The sequence below is a fragment of the Eptatretus burgeri genome, chromosome 6 (assembly GCF_056783735.1).
Source record: "Eptatretus burgeri isolate ZD-2024b chromosome 6, Ebu_testis_v1, whole genome shotgun sequence".
NCBI classification, from domain to species: Eukaryota; Metazoa; Chordata; class Myxini; order Myxiniformes; family Myxinidae; genus Eptatretus; species Eptatretus burgeri.
The window spans coordinates 112,240,910-112,260,469 of record NC_140966.1 but is presented as its reverse complement, the minus strand read 5'-3'; the positions used below and the strand labels follow the sequence as shown (position 1 = coordinate 112,260,469).

The following is a 19,560-nucleotide window of genomic DNA, read 5'->3' as shown; positions in this document are numbered from 1 at the left end:
TGTGGTTTAGAGCTCAGGTGTGCCAAGGAAGGCCTTTGCACAACAGAGAATGTCCAGTCAGTGACTGGCTTTGGAGGCCAGCTTGGAAATGTGGCTTTCCCAGGAAAGATCATGGCAGGTGGTGACACCCAAAATCTTGAGAGACCAAACTTCAAGAGGGTGGTTGAGAAAGTGGATTTGGAGGAAAGGGGGGGGGGGATTCCAGACGGTCCTTTTGGAGAGACATTGTGAGTGTTAGATTTTTCAGGATTGAAAGTCATGTTCCAAGTGTTTGAACAGCTTGTAGTTTTATCCAGATCTGTGGAGAGCGAAGAAACTGCTGCTTGCCGGTCTGAGGGATGACAGATGGGATGGCAGAGGGTGGAGTCATCAGCAAAGAAACAGAGGATTTTCCAGAGAGTCAAAGAGATCATTGATGAAAACTAGAAAAAGAACAGGACCCAGAACACTGTCTTGAGGAACTCCAGCCTGGATAGGAAGAGATGAGATAATTTACATGATGAATTTCATGTTTTATTAATTAGTTTACCAATATATGCCATTAATAAATACAGTATCGATGATGTTTTAAGATCCCACATTGTTGCACAGAGTTACAAGCAAGTCCTTTCTTGTGTCCAAAAAGACCCCAGTTGTTTAGGTTCATTTTTTTTTTTTTGGTGTGTACATGATTACTTCACATATTTATATCAAGCAGGTACTCTAAACTCAGTCCACTCAATCAATGACGCCAGCAGGAAGGTTTTTGCTCACTTTACCACTTCTCTCCCCCTATTGTCAGTTAACTACAGTGTGCCTTACTTTCAGCATTGCTTGAGCAGGTACTCAGCAGGATTGCTCTGCAAACGTTACCTGATTATTGTTTTGCACGAATCACTGTTTTGCATAAAATGAGTGTGCTCAGTGAGGAGTCTTTGCTGGCTTCATCACTGCCTTTGTGTTACACTCTACTTTCTCTTTCTGTAATTTCTCTTTCCCATCATCCTTTTTGGGAGGACAGATAAATAGGCACCGACAGCTCAGGACTTCATTGCTCTAATCCCGTTTTGTTGAGGTGAGTTCATCCTTTTTGCTCTCGTGAGTTTACTAACTTTACACTTGTTTTTGTGCCAGTAACTAAGTAGAAATATTCTACTTGCAGTGATTTATGGCTGAGAGGGGAAGCGCAGAAAGGTTCACTGCAGAAGAAGTGCTCCAACTTGTTTTGCAACATCTGGACAACCAAAGTGATTGTTCAGAAAATTTGGCCTCCGATGATGATCATGCGATTGCTGCTCGAGTCCTCCCTCAGCCGCTCAGGCTGTTTCGTCTCGAGACAATGTAACGTGTAACGTCCAACGTCGATGAGAACGAACAGCGTGGAAGACATCGTAGTCATGGTCGTTTTCATAACCATGCTCAACGTCAAGGACAGATTAGAGGACATGGCCGTGGGTGAGGACGATTACCCCAGGTACTGCCTGCTGCAGTCGATAAAGAAATACTTGCTAGAAATGGGACTGTGTGGCAAAAAGATCCCCCCAGCTGTTGGACAATGCCAGAAACGAGATATAATTAGAAGGCCTCCAGGCATAACAAGAGAAGCTCGATGTGCCTGTTTTTCCTTATTTCTGACCCCTGTAATGATTGACATTGTTGTGTTAGACAAACAGGGAAGCCAATCGATGGAGGGGAAGAACAGCAGCAGAGGAAGAAAAAAAACAGATTCCACCCGTGTCGTCGTGGTGCAGACAAAACAGTCAAATTGGAGTGCACATGATGTAACCAGCCTGTTTGTCCTACCCACAGTGTTTGAAACACATTGCCTGTGACAATTGCTTGTAGGTTGGCATGGAATACACTTGGTGGATGTATTGTTTGAAGATCTTATTTTGACTCTGAATAAACATCTTTTCAATTTGCATTTGGATTGCTGTGTTGTGTTTTATTTCTTTCTTTATTTATTTATTTCCTTGTGTTTGTTTGCATTATCAATAAAACATCATTCAATCAATATTCGTATGGTCATTGAGGTAAAACTTCAGCAGAAGGAATGAGATTTAGTGCTTCAAAATTTGGGTTATAAAAGACCCCGTTGGCATGTTAATTTTTTTTATTTTTATTTTTTTAATGTTTGTTGACCATCACAAAAAGGCCCTGTTTCGTCATTGCTATGAAACTTTATCAGATTCAGTGAAATTGAATGGCATTGAGGTGAGTCCGAAAAGACACCAGTTGGTAAGATTCAGTTGTAAATATGTTTGGATTATGGTTAAACACAAAAAGCAATGTTATAATTGATTGTACGATAAATTTCACATTTCAACTTCATGAACCTTGATTGTACCGTAAATACCATAAACATTGAGTTATTATAACTTTCTCAACCTTGATTTTACCTTAAACTTCACATTTTAACTTCCTTATCTTTGATTACACCTTCAACTTCACATTTTAACTTCACGATTCTGGATTGCACCTTCAACTTCACATTTTAACTTCATAAACCTTGAGTGGACCTTAAACACCAGAAACATCAAGTTATTAGAACCTTGAATGTACCTTCAAATCCACATTTTAATGTCATGAACTTTGATTGCACCTTAAATTCCATACACGTCAGGTTGTTATTATAAACCACATTTTAACTTCATGAACCTTGATTATACCTTAAATTCACATATTAACTTCATGATGATTGATTACACCTTAAACTTCACATTTTAACTTCATGAACCTTGATTAAGTTAAAATATAAAGTTTAAGGTACAATGAACCTTAATTGTACCTTGACCTTCACATTTTAATGTCATGAACGTCGATTGTACCTGAAACACCATAAATATCGGATTGTCATGATGAACTTCACATTTTAACTTCATGAACCTTGATTGTACCTTAAACACCATAAACATTGAGTTATTAGAACTTTGTCAACCTTGATTTTACCTTAAATGTTACGATCCTTGATTATACCTTAAACTTCACAATTCTTGATTGCACCTTGAACTTCACATTTTAACTTCATAAACCTTGAGTGGACCTAAAACACCATAAACATAAGTTATTGGGAACCTTGATTGTACCTTCAAATTCACATTTTAATGTCATGAACTTCGATTGTTTCTTAAATACCATAAACATCAGGTTGTTATTATAAATTTCATGAACCTTGATTATACCTTAAACTTCACATATTAACTTCATGATGCTTGATTACACTTCACATTTTTACTTCATGATCCTTGATCATACCTTAAACTTCACATATTAACTTCACGATGCTTGATTACACCTTAAACTTCACATTTTAACTTAATCAAGGTTCATGAAGTTAAAATGTGAAGTTTAAGGGACAATGAACCTTAATTGTACCTTAACCTTCACATTTTAATGTTATGAACATCGATTGTACCTTAAACACCATAAATATCGGATTGTCATGATAAACTTCACATTTTAACTTAATGAACCTTGATTGTCCCTTAAACACCATAAACATTGAGTTATTAGAACTTCATGAAACTTTTATCAAGAGTACGTCGTACACTTCATGGACATCAATTTGCCTTAAACGCCACAAACATCGATCTTACTCTCAACTCTGCAAACCTTCACTCCTGCACACATTTTTCCCCATTCAAGGAAGTGTCTTTCAATATGTGAAAGCTTGTTGTGAGGAACAACACTGTACAACGTGGCAGCTCACCCTTTCTCACTGTCAAACTCCAACTTCACCTTTATCTATTTTCATTCCCCCTAATTCCTCCAGCCCCATCTATACCTACATGTTTCTTCATCTTAATTCCACTCCCCCTTCATGTAAGGCTGACAAGAAAACGAAGAGGTAGCACAGTGCCTTTGAGCCATCGAGCCGAGGTTTGATTCCCAACCCAACTATAAACTATTACTTTGATGATTCATGGGTCGGTAATTTGCACCAATGAGCATTTCATCCATCAGAAGAATATTAATCTGGGTTTTCTGTCTGCGAGCATTCAGCGGTTGATGTTCAAGATCCCACGGTGCCATTCAAAAATAATGCCATTATATGTCAGTACCCTGGCCAAAGTAAACCTTCCTGCCATAACTCATCAAAACAGCACCATGTGATGGAGTGGTGACCTGTACTTGAATGGTTCTCAGCCACAGAAACATTCAAAACATGTCATAGGTCTGCTGCTACTCCTTCAGAAGTGTGAGACTTCCAAGACAAGACCCCCTTAGTCTGCAAATGTTCTTTTCCCCCTCATTTTTATACTCTCCTCTTCTTGCTTGCTTTTTGTTTTCTCAGTCTTCCCATTTCGCACATTCTCCAGTCTGTTGTAATCTCCATTTGTGATTTACAAAATGTGGAATGGAATCCTCGCAGGACTCCAAGTATTCACCTGCACTTCGGTAAAGGATCACATTTCATGGACTAAGTTGTGAACTTTCGTTATTCTCATTTGAAGAATAAATTATATTCGTTTCGGTCTTCATAAATGACTTTCCGGAATTTTTCTCGTTTATGTTTTTTGGGGGCAATTGATGCATTCTGCTTCCATTTCCCTCATTCTCTGGAGAATCTTATCAGGTGATTTTCAAACAGCTGGTTTTGTTTTCTTCTGTTGTTGGCTTCATCATTATATATACATACATACATCCATAATAATAAATGTGTGTGTGTCTGTCCATAACTCCAAAACTATAAATCCGAGCAGCCTGAAACTTTACACGAATACCAAGAAAAGTCCAAGGAAGTGCAAGAGTGAAAATTGGTTTGGGTTAATTAAAACACCCCTTTTGAGGACAATTAATGGCCTTATTTAATTATATCCTTCATCAGGTGCCTCCTCGATCATCGCTCTCGATGGGGTTTTAAGGCGTGTCCAAGGTAACCTCGCTGGGGTCTAAAGCCGCCATGATTTTAGGCCTCCTCAACCGTGCCCTGACTTGGAACAGGCCGCAACGATTTCTTAACGATAAAGTTATTTTTTTCTCACTTTCCTCACTCATATTATCGAATGCCTGTTCATCATAACTACGAATCTCTGCAAACATCACCTTTGTAAGTACTATAGTTTTCAAATAAGGAGTTTGGAGCAATTTCATGCATCATATGATGCAATTTTCCACGATGTACTCTCACGGACTAATTAAATATATCTTCGAAATATTATTTCGGTTTTGAGGATTGGATATTGTCCAGATTAAATAACTTTTGAAATCTGATAATTTAAAGAAATAACAAGTGTTGTAACTTAGGTGACAGACTGATTTACGTTCAGCAAGCAAAGCCATGTCCCCTCCTTCTCCACATATACACAAGAAAATGTACAATTTCCAAATCATTAAACTTATCTTTGTTTACTTTTTGGAGATTTATATTGAGTGAACAAAAAATTTAGGTATATGCCAAAATTAACCAGCTTCATTGAGCTATATGATTAATGCATTCAATGCTTGACATCGTGCCCTGTCCCCCAGAGGGACTGTCTATGCATAGCGTCTGCCAGATCTGTGTCTATATTTTCGGAGGTTTCATGAGGTACTGTACAGAGCATCAAAGCAAATCTGGTGAAACATAGATGTTTTAAAACACAGTTGTAACATTTGCGCGGACAGCAAACAATGTACCGTGTGATTGATCAAGTTAAAATCCTGAGCGAGTGGTTTGTGCTTTGCCATCCTGAGGGAGTGGTTCGTGCTCCGCCATCCCGGGCAAGTTGTTCGTGCTCCGCCACCCTGAGCTAGTTGTTCGTGCTCCGTCACCCTGAGCGAGTGGTTTGTGCTCCGCCATCCTCAGCGAGTGGTTCATGCTCCCACATCCTGAGCGAGTGGTTCATGCTCCCACATCCTGAGCGAGTTGTTCGTGCTCCCACATCCTGAGCGAGTGGTTCGTGCTCCACCATCCTGAGCGAGTGGTTCGCACTCCACCACCCTGAATGAGTGGTTCGCGCTCCGCCACCCTGAACAAGTGGTTCGCGCTCCACCACCCTGAACGAGTGGTTCGCGCTCCACCACCCTGAACAAGTGGTTCGCGCTCCGCCACCCTGAGTGAGTGGTTCATGCTCCATCACCCTGAGTGAATGGTTCGTGCTCCATCACCCTGAGCGAGTGGTTCGTGCTCCATCACCCTGAGCGAGTGGTTCGTGCTCCATCACCCTGAGCGAGTGGATCGTGCTCCATCACCCTGAGCGAGTGGATCGTGCTCCGTCATTCTGAGCGAGTTGTGAAATAACACCCGATTTCCAAGCCATTTGCTGTATTAACATGTTTTCTAAGTTACTGAGCCAATTTTTATTCCACCCGTCACACGCAGCTGTTTATAAAGATTAATGTTTGTGAACATCTCCCGAAACGTCTAGAAAAATGCAACGTTGTGTTTTTAGGGAAAGCTACTCATGGTTTCTAGGTTATTTGCAGTAATTACTGCAATTGGTAATTCCACCGCCTCCAACCTGCCCATTCCCCCAAAAATTGCCCATCTTGGCCAAGCACGTGTGTGTGTGTGTGTGTGTGTGTGTGTGTGTGTGTGTGTGTGTGTGTGTGTGTGTGTGTGTGTGTGTGTGTGTGTGTGTGTGTGTGTGTGTGTGTGTGTGTGTGTGTGTGTGTGTGTGTGTGTGTGTGTGTGTGTGTTTGTGTGTTTTCATAAAGCATAACATATTGTTGGAGAAGTCATGCCCGCCCGGAGTGCGAACGACCGCGTCAAACCAATAGCGGTCGCTTCACCCACCAAACGGACAATCCAGTCGCGGCTTTCCGGATCAACGCCAGAGACCAGTCACGGGTGTGTTTTTATTTTAACCACACCACAACCTTGTCCATACTCTACCCGCGTGACAGGGTCCGATCGCCAAATCTTCGATTTACCTAATTATTCACGCGGGTAGGTTACCGAGAGATTGTACCTCAACGGGACCACTTGGAAACGAGTCGCTTAAGCAGCTCGCTTCCTTTTGGGATAACCGAGCAGGGTATTATCGCGCAGTCCCGTTGGACCCGATCACTTTACCGGCTATTTAAAAATCAACTATATTCCGAGTGCAAGATGCAAGTTAAGCCTGGTGTTGGCGCAGTGGTAAGGGCAGTGGCTTGGGACCCAAGAGGTCCTGAGTTCAAGCCCCGTTGGGACACTGAATTAATATATATATCTTCTTCTTCTTCTTTCAGCTGCTCCCGTGAGGGGTCGCCACAGCGGATCATCCGTATGATCCGCATCGTGATTTGGCACATGTTTTACGCCGGATGCCCTTCCTGACGCAACCCTGGTCGCCTCTTACGACACAGGGATAAGGTACACCTATGTTAACCGGGGTATACACCGGCCCAGTATACTGGTACTCATTTCGCCGACCTCGGAAGGATGACAGGCTGAGTCAACCCCCTGGTGTATTAATTCAGTGGCCCAACGGGGCTTGAACTCAGGACCTCTTGGGTCCCAAGCCGCTGCCCTAACCACTGCGCCAACACCAGGCTCTGAATTAATATATATATATATATATATATATATATATATATATATATATATATATATATGTATATGTATATATATAATGTATATATATATATATATATATATGTATATAAATATATATATGTATATAAATATATATATGAACCAAGTCGAAAACACCAGGGGGTTGACTCAGCCTGCCATCCTTCCGAGGTCGGCGAAATGAGCACCAGTTGTACTGGGCCCGGTGTATGCCCCGGTTAGAATAGGTGTACCATATCCCTGTGTGTCGTAAGAGGCGACCAGGGTTGCGTCAGGAAGGGCATCCGGCGTAAAAACCTATGCCAAATCATTATGCGGACAACAAAACGAATTTCCATACCGGATCGGTCGAGGAGAGCGAAATGGAGACAGTTGGTCCGCTGTGGCGACCCCTAACGGGAGCAAGCCGAAAGAGGAAGAAGAAGATTCCGAGTGCAAGATGGGGCAGTTCAATGAGGGAATGGACGCAACGAACAGGTTTATATTCACACAAGGACATTTATTATAATAAAGCACGTATGCAATTAAACAAGGCAAAACACGTATGCAATTATACAAGCAACAAAAGCACGACAAAAGAACTACAACCGTCGACTTATTATGTTCAGTCATTTGCACTTAACAGCAGTTTCTACTTATTAGACGGGCCCACGGACACACGTACGCACACACACCCAATAAATGGTAGCAGAGGCCTTTAAGAACGAGTTCCAGCTCGGAGGACTGGTGAGCTGAAACCCAGAACCTATCTCGAACCTCTCCACCTCGTGTGGTCGTGTGGTCTTCAAGTTGTTCGGACCCGGGCTCCAGCGAGAGCGAGCTGGATCCAATCGCCGAGCCGCGATCCTTCCCTCGCTCCTCAACACGTGCTGGTGAGACGAGGCGCCGATCCTTCCCGTCGATGCGTCGCTTCCCCGAGGAACCACCTCCACGAAGAGGTCGATGAGTCGCACCAAGCCGGGAACCAAAATGGAGAACAAAGAGCTCCACGAACCAAGAAGAAGAAGAAGCCACCATTCACAGCTCAAGCCGAGCAACTGGCTCAACTTCCTTCCAAAACAAAGCAGCTGGAAGCAAAAGCTCTCCCGAACCAAGCAGAAGCAGAAGCTCCCTGAACCACCAAAGCAAAAGGCCTCCAAAAATCCTCCCGAGCTTGGCCTCAGCCGAAGCTCACTGAGACAGCCGAAGCTCACTGAGCCAGCCGAAGCAAAAAGCTTCCGAAGGCCTCAACCTTAACCCAAGCCAAACAGGACCCGAAGGTCTGCTGAACGACTACTCTGCCGAAGCAAAAAGCTTACTCCTCAAGAACAAAGAAAGGATCTCGTCCTTATCCTTCTCCCGCCCTTCCCCCGCTCCCGGCGTCACTCATGACTCATGCCCTCGTGCTCCATCCCCCGCTCAGCCACAGGTGGGAGGGAGTTGTTGACATCATGAGTCACGGGACGGCAGGGTTCTTCTTGCTCTTCGCAGAAGAGGGGGAGAGATGTCTCCATTGTTCGTTCCCTAACTATTAAATCGATCCGCAGCGCATCAAATCGATTTCTGAACATTTAAACAATGGAAGGTGAGCTATCTCGGGAACAAGCACTTATCGACATAGTTGACTAAAGGAACCTGTATGTTGTGTGCAATCGAATTCCCAAATTCGGAACAATATTCTCTCTGCGACCTCCCCGACCCCCACATCTCGTTCCATCTCTCCATATTCACACACTGGTTAAGTCTGAACGGTGTTTGTCTCTGGACATGTCTGGGCACGGTTTGTCTACAGACTTGTCCGAATGGTATTTGTCTCCGGATGTGTCTGGACAGGAGTTTGTCTCCTGACCTGTCAGAGCAGTGTATGTCTCTGGACAGCTTGGCTTTAGACACGTCCAGGCAGTGTTTATATATGTCCGGATGTCTGATGTTTAAACGACGAATGTGGTCATCATTGGTTAGATATTTATCGGTATATTGTCCTGATGAGAGCAAATTATCCCGAAGTCCAGATAGGCAGCTCTGCTTGACGTCTAACTGATTTTGACCATGTAATATTTGTCTTTTTGACAGTCACCGGGCCGAAGCCTCTGGATTGGAGGTGACTCATCAATGATCTCTCGGACTCTCTGGAAAATCCTCTATTTCTCTTTGCCGATGACTCCACCCTCTGCCGTACCATCTGTCATCCCTCAGACCGGCAAGCAGCAGCTTCTTCGCTCACTGCAGATCTGGATAAAATCACAAACTGGTCCAACACGTGGAACATGTCTTTCAATCCACACAAATCTCACACTCTCACTATGTCTCTTCGAAAGGACCGTTTACAAACCCCCCCCATCCACTTTCTCAACAATCCTCTGGAAGAAGTCTTTTCTTTCAAGCTTCTGGGTCTCACTATCTGCCATGACCTTTCCTGGGAAAGTCACATTTCCAACCTCGCCTCAAAAGCCAGTCGCCGACTGGGAATCCTCCGTCGTGCAAAGTCCTTCCTCGGCCCTCTTGAGCTCCTGACTACTTACAAAGCTTTTGTCCGTAGCCTGATGGAGTACTGCTCTCCCCTCTGGGCTGGTGCTCCTGCCTTCCACCTTTCTCGACTTCACGCTGTCGAAACCAGGGCTTTTAAGATCATTGGCATCTCCCGCAATGAAGCTGAGTCTTTGGGCCTCTCACTCAATCACCGCAGGTTGGTCGGTGGTCTTTCTGTCTTCTACCGACTCCTCTCCAGCCTTGCCCCCCTGCTCTCTCTGCGATTTGTCCCAACCACATTTCCACAGGGCGCTCAAGGTCCGCCAACAACCCCCTTCTGGTAAAACTACCAAAATCACGAATCACTGCTCATCTTCACTCTTTCATTCCTCTTTTTTCCCGCCTTTGGAATAAACTTCCTCACTCTATTCTTTCCCATTCTTCCCTCCAGGCTTTCAAAACAGCTGTTCACCACCACCTCTTATCTTCCCCCATCCAAATCCTCGATCTTTTCTACCCCCGATAATCCACCCAAGCCCACTTCCTTCAATTCTCCTGCTTTCCTTCCTGAAAGTCCCTGTAATGTCCATCTTCTCCTCGCCATGTTCCCCGTCCCATCCCCATCCCTCTCCCTTCCACAGTTCACCTGTGTCTGTTCCCCAATGTTTTGTCCCTCCCACTCCCACCCCTCTTGTCTCATGCCTCCTTGCTGTGAGTTGTGTGTTAGCTCTCATACGAGCCTCGACCAAGGTATACAAAAAAAAAAAAAAAAAAAAAAAAAAAAAAAAAAAAAAAAAAAAACACTTTGGTGTAGGACTATGTCCAATGGAAATCAGGGAGTGTTCGTTACACTCCACATGTTTCGATTTACCTGCCGATTGCATCACATGACTTCTGGTTGAATGGTTTGCATTCGCGGGAACAATCGTCTGGGTGGCAGACGGACAGTTGTTCATTGCAGATTATGCAGTTTTACCATGTGAGACAGAATCCGCAGTGATGCTCACCACAACAGTCAGGAGGTGCGTCTGATATGTATGTATGTTTCTATCTAGATAAAGAAATATCCACCCACATCTGAAACCAGTGAAGGGAGAGAATAACCAATCAGCTCTCACATAATCACTTTAACCCAGATGGCTCGGATTATATAAATAAATTGATTCCTCTCAAGCACTTCCAGCTGAAGAAGCTGTATAAAGCAACCAAGAAAGCCTATCAAGGTAAGACCTTTGCTGTTTCAAACCCTTCCCAGAGTTCCTCCACAGCTATAAAGACGTTCACACATCGGACACACATAAGAATCCCAATGCTACACAACCCATCAGCTGCTGGATTGGTTTCATTGCTTGTTGGCGAATCATCAGCGATAGCGCAGAAGGAAATGCATACCAATGAGGCTCCCAAGCATGTACCACATGCAAATGACGAAAGCAGTCAATATATAATTTTTTTTTTTAATCACTCGTAGAGTGACACTTGGCGAAACGGAATGGCACTCGGGAGGGCACATACCTATGCCAGACTGAATAGTTTCCATTTTATAATGCACTGCTCGGTCGGATCTGAATCCGGGCCTGAACCAAAATCGAATCAGTTTTAGTGCAGTAGATAGTAGAACCAGAGTTGGTGTCAAAGACACCCAATGCTCGCCTGTTTATACATTTATTGTTTTTAAAAGACTTGTCAAATAATTAATATTTTTTATAAAGCATTGCAGTGAAGTCTGATCCAAATAATTTTAAAGCAATATATGTATTTGTATATTGTAATCAGTAACAAGAGTGCAAGTGAGCACAAGAAACGCCCGAACAAGAAGGTATATACAGAATTGTGCTACTACATGGAAAACAGCATCCTGGTTGCCAAAGGCAACCACTTTAGATGACGAACGTATGTCGCGACACACCATCTCCACAGTCTGTACTTATGTACCAAATATGAAACGTAAAAGTTGAAAACTTTGGGAGTTAGAGTGCAGAAAGGAACGGATGGAAAACAGCATCCTGGTTGCCATGGCAGCCACTTTAGATGATGAACGTATGTCGTGACACACCGTCTCCACAATCTGTACCTATGTACCAAATATGAAACGTGAAAGTTGAAAACTTTGGGAGTTAGAGTGCGGGCAGGAACGGATGGAAAACAGCAGCCTGGTTGCCATGGCAACCACTTTAGATGACGACCGTATGTCGCTACACACCGTCTCCACAGTCTGTACCTATATACCAAATATGAAACGTGAAAGTTTAAAACTTTGGGAGTTTGAGTGCGGACATGAACGGATGGAAAACAGCATCCTGGTTGCCATGGCAACCACTTTAAATGACGATCGTATGTCGTGACACACCGCCTCCAGAATCTGTACCTATGTACCAAATATGAAACGTGAAAGTTGAAAACTTTGGGAGTTAGAGTGTGGACAGGAACGGATGGAAAACAGCATCCTGGTTGCCATGGCAACCACTTTAGATGACGACCGTATGTCGCTACACACCGTCTCCACAGTCTGTACCTATGTACCAAATATGAAATGTGAAAGTTGAAAACTTTGGGAGTTAGAGTGCGGACAAGAATGGATGGACGGACAGACAGAGACAGACGGATGGACGGAATCACATTATATGCCATCATATATATATATATATATATATATATATATATATATATATATATATATATATATATATATATATATATATATATATATATATATATATATATATATATATATATATATATATATATATATATATATATATATATATATATATATATATATATATATATATATATATATATATATATATATATATATATATATATATATATATATATATATATATATATATATATATATATATATATATATATATATATATATATATATATATATATATATATATATATATATATATATATATATATATATATATATATATATATATATATATATATATATATATATATATATATATATATATATATATATATATATATATATATATATATATATATATATATATATATATATATATATATATATATATATATATATATATATATATATATATATATATATATATATATATATATATATATATATATATATATATATATATATATATATATATATATATATATATATATATATATATATATATATATATATATATATATATATATATATATATATATATATATATATATATATATATATATATATATATATATATATATATATATATATATATATATATATATATATATATATATATATATATATATATATATATATATATATATATATATATATATATATATATATATATATATATATATATATATATATATATATATATATATATATATATATATATATATATATATATATATATATATATATATATATATATATATATATATATATATATATATGTATGTATATATATATATATATGTATATATATATATATATATAGATATATATATATATATATATATATATATATATATATATATATGTATATATATATATATATGTATATATATATATATATATATATATATATATATATATATATATATATATATATATATATATATATATATATATATATATATATATATATATATATATATATATATATATATATATATATATATATCAATATATAAAATGATATATATATATATATATATATATATATATATATATATATATATATATATATATATATATATATATATATATATATATATATATATATATATATATATATATATATATATATATAAATATATATATATATATATATATATATATATAAATATATATATATATATATATATATATATATATATATATATATATATATATATATATATATATATATATATATATATATATATATATATATATATATATATATATATATATATATATATATATATATATATATATATATATATATATATATATATATATATATATATATATATATATATATATATATATATATATATATATATATATATATATAAATATATATATATATATATATATAAATATATATATATATATATATATATATATATATATATATATATATATATATATATATATATATCGGGAGTCTAAAAAATAGTGTGGTGGACAAAAACATTAGAAAGGAAAAAATAACATTCACCAAAAATTAACATTTTCACGCTGACGCTCACGCCGGGGGGTATTGCTATAGCTCTCTGTTCTTCGAACAGGCGAGCTAAAAATCGTGCAAATTATGATACAAGTATCAAATTTGGCATTTATATTCTGCAGGGCTTTCTGATCAAATCTGCCCAAAAATTTGGATTTTCTAATGGCCAATCAGGCAGATTTGATTAGAATCCCTTGGAGAACAAACGTGCCAAATATGATGCTTGTATCATCATTTGCACGATTCCTCTCAAAAATTGCTGTTATCTGCCCCACTATTTGTTCTTGTCACCGATCCAACTCATCCACCTATGTTTTTCATAACTTTGAGATCTCATGTGATACATACTTTTGGCCCCATCTCTCAGTGGTGAAGAATCGGTTGAAAATTAAATAATTCTTGTATCCAGATCGAGATTCGGATCTTCACCAAAATTGAATCAATTATTCGTCGTGGAACCCCGACCTGTCCACCAAGTTTCGTGTGAATCCATCCAAAACCTTTTGAGATATTGTTCTATATATCGTTTTTGGCCCCATTTCTCAATGGTGAAGAATCACTTTTAAAATTTTCATATTTGGATCCTCACCAAAATTTAGTGTTGCCATCCTTGGCCATCACCAACACATGCAAAAAAAAAATTCAAAACGATTGCTTGAAAACTGCGACCAAAAATCGTATGACAAGCAGACAAACAAACAAGACAGACAAACGCGACAGACCAACATACTTTGCAAAAAATATTTTTCACCAAGTAATGATGAAGAAAGAGCCAACCACATTCCTCACCTGTGAATGGAGGGAAGAAACAATCAACTCTCACCTAATCAATAAAACTCGGATTATATAAATAAATCGACTCATCTCATGCTCTTGTCGCCGAAGAAGCTGCATAAAGCAACCAAGAAAGCTTACCATGGTAAGCCCTTTGCTGTTTCAAACTCTCTGGGAAGAAGTTTATGCAGCTTCTTCAGCTGGAAGAGCATGGGAAGAGTTGATTTATTTAAATATTATATTTTTTTTCAGTGCCCATTGACTGGAGGTGTTTCTCATTGATTTTTGTATTTTCTCTGTGTAAGTTATTGTGTGAGCCTTGGTCTCTGTAAACAAACAAACAAAAACTTACAAACCGAGGATCTACCTTAAAAATTTGTAAATCTCGATGTTACTTCAGACTCAATAAACCATAAAAAAAAATCTCCACCAAGCTGACTTTCACTGAAAAACAAAATAGAAAATAAAATTGCAACTTTAAATTCTGCAAACTCCGAATGCATCTTCGAACGTTGATCGAGGAGCCATTTTAGCTCAAATGAAACAATACTTCCAGGATTATTTTGTAATTTCAATGTGATTGGTCCTGCCTGTGACTTCTGCAGATGATCAACAAGTCCCTGCATTACTACTTTGTACCGGATGGCGAGTTTGACCCTGAATCTGAGGACTTCCATCGTTGTCAGTTCGAGTTTGATCTAAGTGGGCGGCGCTTGAAGCCAATGGGTCTTTCCAACCGACATCAATGGGGTGAGTTCATGTTATTGATGTTAGCAGTACAAGTAACTAAACATGGGAACGGGGTATTCATTGGTACCCGAAAGCCGTGTTTTTCAAATCATTTTACTTGTTAGTTGGCAGGATAGCCTCGAGGTGAGCACACTCACCTCTAAGCAGTCCAGCCTGGGGTTGAATCCTGACCCAGCTATAAACTGCCACCCTGATGTGTCACAGGCAGGGTGATTAATCAATGTGTGTGCCGTTCCTCGAATGGACATTAAACTCGGCGTCTCGTCTTTGAACCTTGATTTTTTTTTTCCTGAAGGTGGACGTTAAATATCCCACGTTGTCCTTCGCAAAGAGTATGTGAGCTATCGCCGGCACCCTGAACAAATTACTGTTGGGAAGGCAATGGCAGACCACCCAGTATAACCGTTGCCAAAAAACTGCTTTGGCAGCATCGACATTGAGTAACAGAGTACATCATATGATCCACAAGTTTGTCTTGTCATCCAATGTCAATCAAGTCCTAAAACTGAACCTCGATGTGTCATCCAATTTTATGCGAAGAAGGTGCAGTTCAAATGAAAGTTATCTGAAAACGTATTTTGAAGGTGCACCCTCACTCCACAGTGCACAAATTGCTGGCTGATAGACTGGAGACGCTTGGAGATAATGCCAGGTCAGGGCAGTCGGTGGTCACCACATTCAGAACTTAGAAACTCACAAGGGAATGTTTCAACATCATCCACAAACACTCAAGGATGTCCAAGTTCTCAGCAAGATAAGTCAAGGAAAGCTGGGCACTCATGATCGACAGTAACGGCTGACATCATGTCACAAACTTTTCAAACTGTTCATTACAAATCCAACTGATGTTGCTGTTTGTCTGGTTACAAAAACAGCATTATGACATCTATCAATGTTTTAATATATTTGGGTGTTTATGAAGCCTTGATGAAAGACAGAGCATCCGTGAATGGATTGAACATCATTTGTTTGGATCCCTGGGAGATTTAATGCAGTTCCACAGGACCTCTCAGTAATTTCAAGTTTTTCCCCCCAGTGAGGAAACTTCAGCCAAGCTGGCTAAGAATCTGCTGTTTTTGGATTGTTGCTCGACTTCCTGAATGAATCCAGCATTCCACATTTAATATTATTGGTAACACAGAACCTGAAGACTTAATTAGAATCCAATGCCTCATGTTTCTCGTGTTAACCAAGTGCAAAAGAACATTCAACCTGATAAAAAAAAAGTCTGACAAATTACCCTGGGATCTGTAGATTATGTGAGTGTGCTGGGTAAAAGTGGCTCCAAATGAATTAAGCTGTTAAATGTGGTGTGATCGTATACCAGGACAGACAATGGCAAGAATTCGTAATCATCTTCAAGTATCAGCAAGTTTACTAGCAGCACTCGGAGTGCAGGCTCAGCAAGACACAGAGGGCCTCGCCCTCGGCTACGAGAGTTTCCTGCAGAACGAGTTATCTGAACTGAGGCCTGTGTTTTCCATGGCTAAGGTTGGCCTGGATGAGTTGGAAGCCCAACTCTATATCCATGCCACAGTCTCACCAGAACAAAGCATTATGGGTAAGGTTATTACATTCCAATATGTTTATCGTGTAATCATTGATACTGGGTGAGTGTGGCATGCTATGTTGTGTCATTTGGCATTGACAGATGCATTTGCTATGCTGTGTGCCACAGTACTCGGTCTGCTCGGGCTCGTGGAGAGGGCACACAGCATGGATGATACAATGTCAGGTGTTCACACTACCACAGCAACTACCACGAGCAACATGCTTGCTGTGGAGTCCATGGCCATCGTCAATGAAGCTCGACTTGCAAATATGCTACGTGATTATGTCGAGAATTGGCACGTGACCCAACATTGAAGAGGAGGTACACCACAGTCATTCTGGAACTTTTTTTTAAGCACTGTACTGTAAGCTCCAATACACATTTACAGGTACTAATTGACCCCCTTCATCCCTGACCCCTGCCAACATGCAGTGGAACTTTGGCACAGCTACTTTAGGGCTTATTCAGCCTGGCAGGCCTTAATGTAACCCCACTATAATCATATATATATATATATATATATATATATATATATATATATATATATATATATATATATATATATATATATATATATATATATATAATGCCAAAGTGTCGAGGGGGGGTCAATCCTTAAGGAGCTAAAAGCTTTTAACCTTACAGACCCTACCCCCACTGACCCCCCCCTCACCTCCCTCAGTCGGACATGAGATGTCATCCCATGGTGGAAACCACTCCTCGATTTTCCCGTCAGCATTGTCGTCGGTGTCTGCATCACCGAGTCGGATTCCACGTCGCGAAGTCAGCCTCCACACCTCCAGCTTTACTTCACTGAGGGGAAGGAAGGCGACTGCGCTCACATTACCCATGCTTAGCTGGCTGATTGCATCACGCAGTCTTCACACGTGTTCAATGTGTGCCGAGCAACAGTGTACAATGTCGTTGCACTTCTCCGGGGGGATGTTGTCCGATCTTCTCTTCTTTCTTTCTATATAAAAATACACAAAGGCTTTTCTGTCGTGGTATTTTTTTATCATGGGCTTCTGTGAGTAACCATCGATCAATCTTCCACTCCTTGAAGAATTAGGGCTAAATTAAGGTTTTGCCTGACTCAAAGCAGAAACTAGGGAATAACTCCATTCGAAGGGAGGTTATTTCTGAATAATATCATCAAAAAATACAATAATATTCATCCATTGATTATCACAATCAAAATATACAATAATACTCATACACTGATTATCACAATCTAAAAATACAACAAAACGCATACATTGATTCTCACAATCTAAAAAATACAATAATACTCACACATGGATTAGTACAATCTAAAAAATACAATAATACTCACACGTTGATCATCACAATCCAAAAATACAATAATACTCAAACATTGATTATCACAATGTAAAAATACAATAATACTCATACATTTATTATCATCTAAAAATACAATAATACTCACACGTTGATTATCACAATCCAAAAATACAATCCCACTCAAACATTGATTATCACAATGTAAAAATACAATAATACTCATACATTTATTATCATCTAAAAATACAATAATACTCACACGTTGATTATCATTATCTAAAAAAATACAATCCTTCTCAAACATTGATAATCTCAATCTAAAAATACAATAACACTCATACATTGATTATCACAATCTAAAAAAATACAATACTCACACGTTGATTATCACAATCTAAAAATGCAATAATACTCAAACATTGATTATCACAATCTAAAATTACAACACTACTCACACATTGATTTTCACAATCTAAAAAAACTACAACAATACTCACACGTTGATTATCACAATCTAAAAATACAATAATACTCAAACATTGATTATCACAATCTAAAAAATACAATAATACTCACGCGTTGATTATCACAATGTAAACTAGAGGGGGAGCACTCGGGAGAGTGCAAAACCTCCGCCGCCAATACTGCTGGGTCACTCAAGTGAACCTTATATCTTATTCATTAAATATGATGTCAACAGTGCTGCCAGAGTTATAGTTCTTTTCTCCAACATTTTTTTTTGGGGGGGGGGGGGTTGGAAATCACTTAAAACATGTAAAAAATCAAAAAAAAAATCGAAATTTTGTTGAAAATAAAGTTGCAAAAATTTGTTCTTTCTCAAACAATCTTTTTGGGGGGGGTTGGATATCACTTAAAACATGTAAAAATGCAAAAAAAAGTTTTTTCTCAAACAATTTTTTTTGGGGGGTTGGAAATCACTTAAAATATGTAGAAATGCAAAAAAAATTTTTCTGTAACAAGTTTTTGGGGAGGGGGTAACAATTTTTTTGGGGGGGGGGTGGAAATCACTTAAAACATGTAGAAATGCAAAAAAAAAATTTTCTCCATTTTTTTTT

At 38.8% G+C, this 19,560-nt stretch overlaps 1 protein-coding gene across 2 annotated transcripts in view; it reads left to right on the top strand.

The window, feature by feature from the left end:
* The window catches only part of FIBIN (fin bud initiation factor homolog), a 42,272-nt gene extending 24,097 nt beyond the window's left edge, over positions 1-18,175 (top strand). For both annotated transcript variants that reach the window (XM_085886839.1, XM_085886838.1), the window contains exons 2-5: positions 15,486-15,630; positions 16,958-17,191; positions 17,309-17,503; positions 17,865-18,175. In XM_085886839.1, the coding sequence (XP_085742965.1) occupies positions 15,486-15,630; positions 16,958-17,191; positions 17,309-17,496 (567 nt within the window). In that variant the 3' untranslated portion in view covers positions 17,497-17,503; positions 17,865-18,175. The remainder of the gene's footprint in view (positions 1-15,485; positions 15,631-16,957; positions 17,192-17,308; positions 17,504-17,864) is intronic.
* Positions 18,176-19,560: the final 1,385 nt, after the last annotated feature.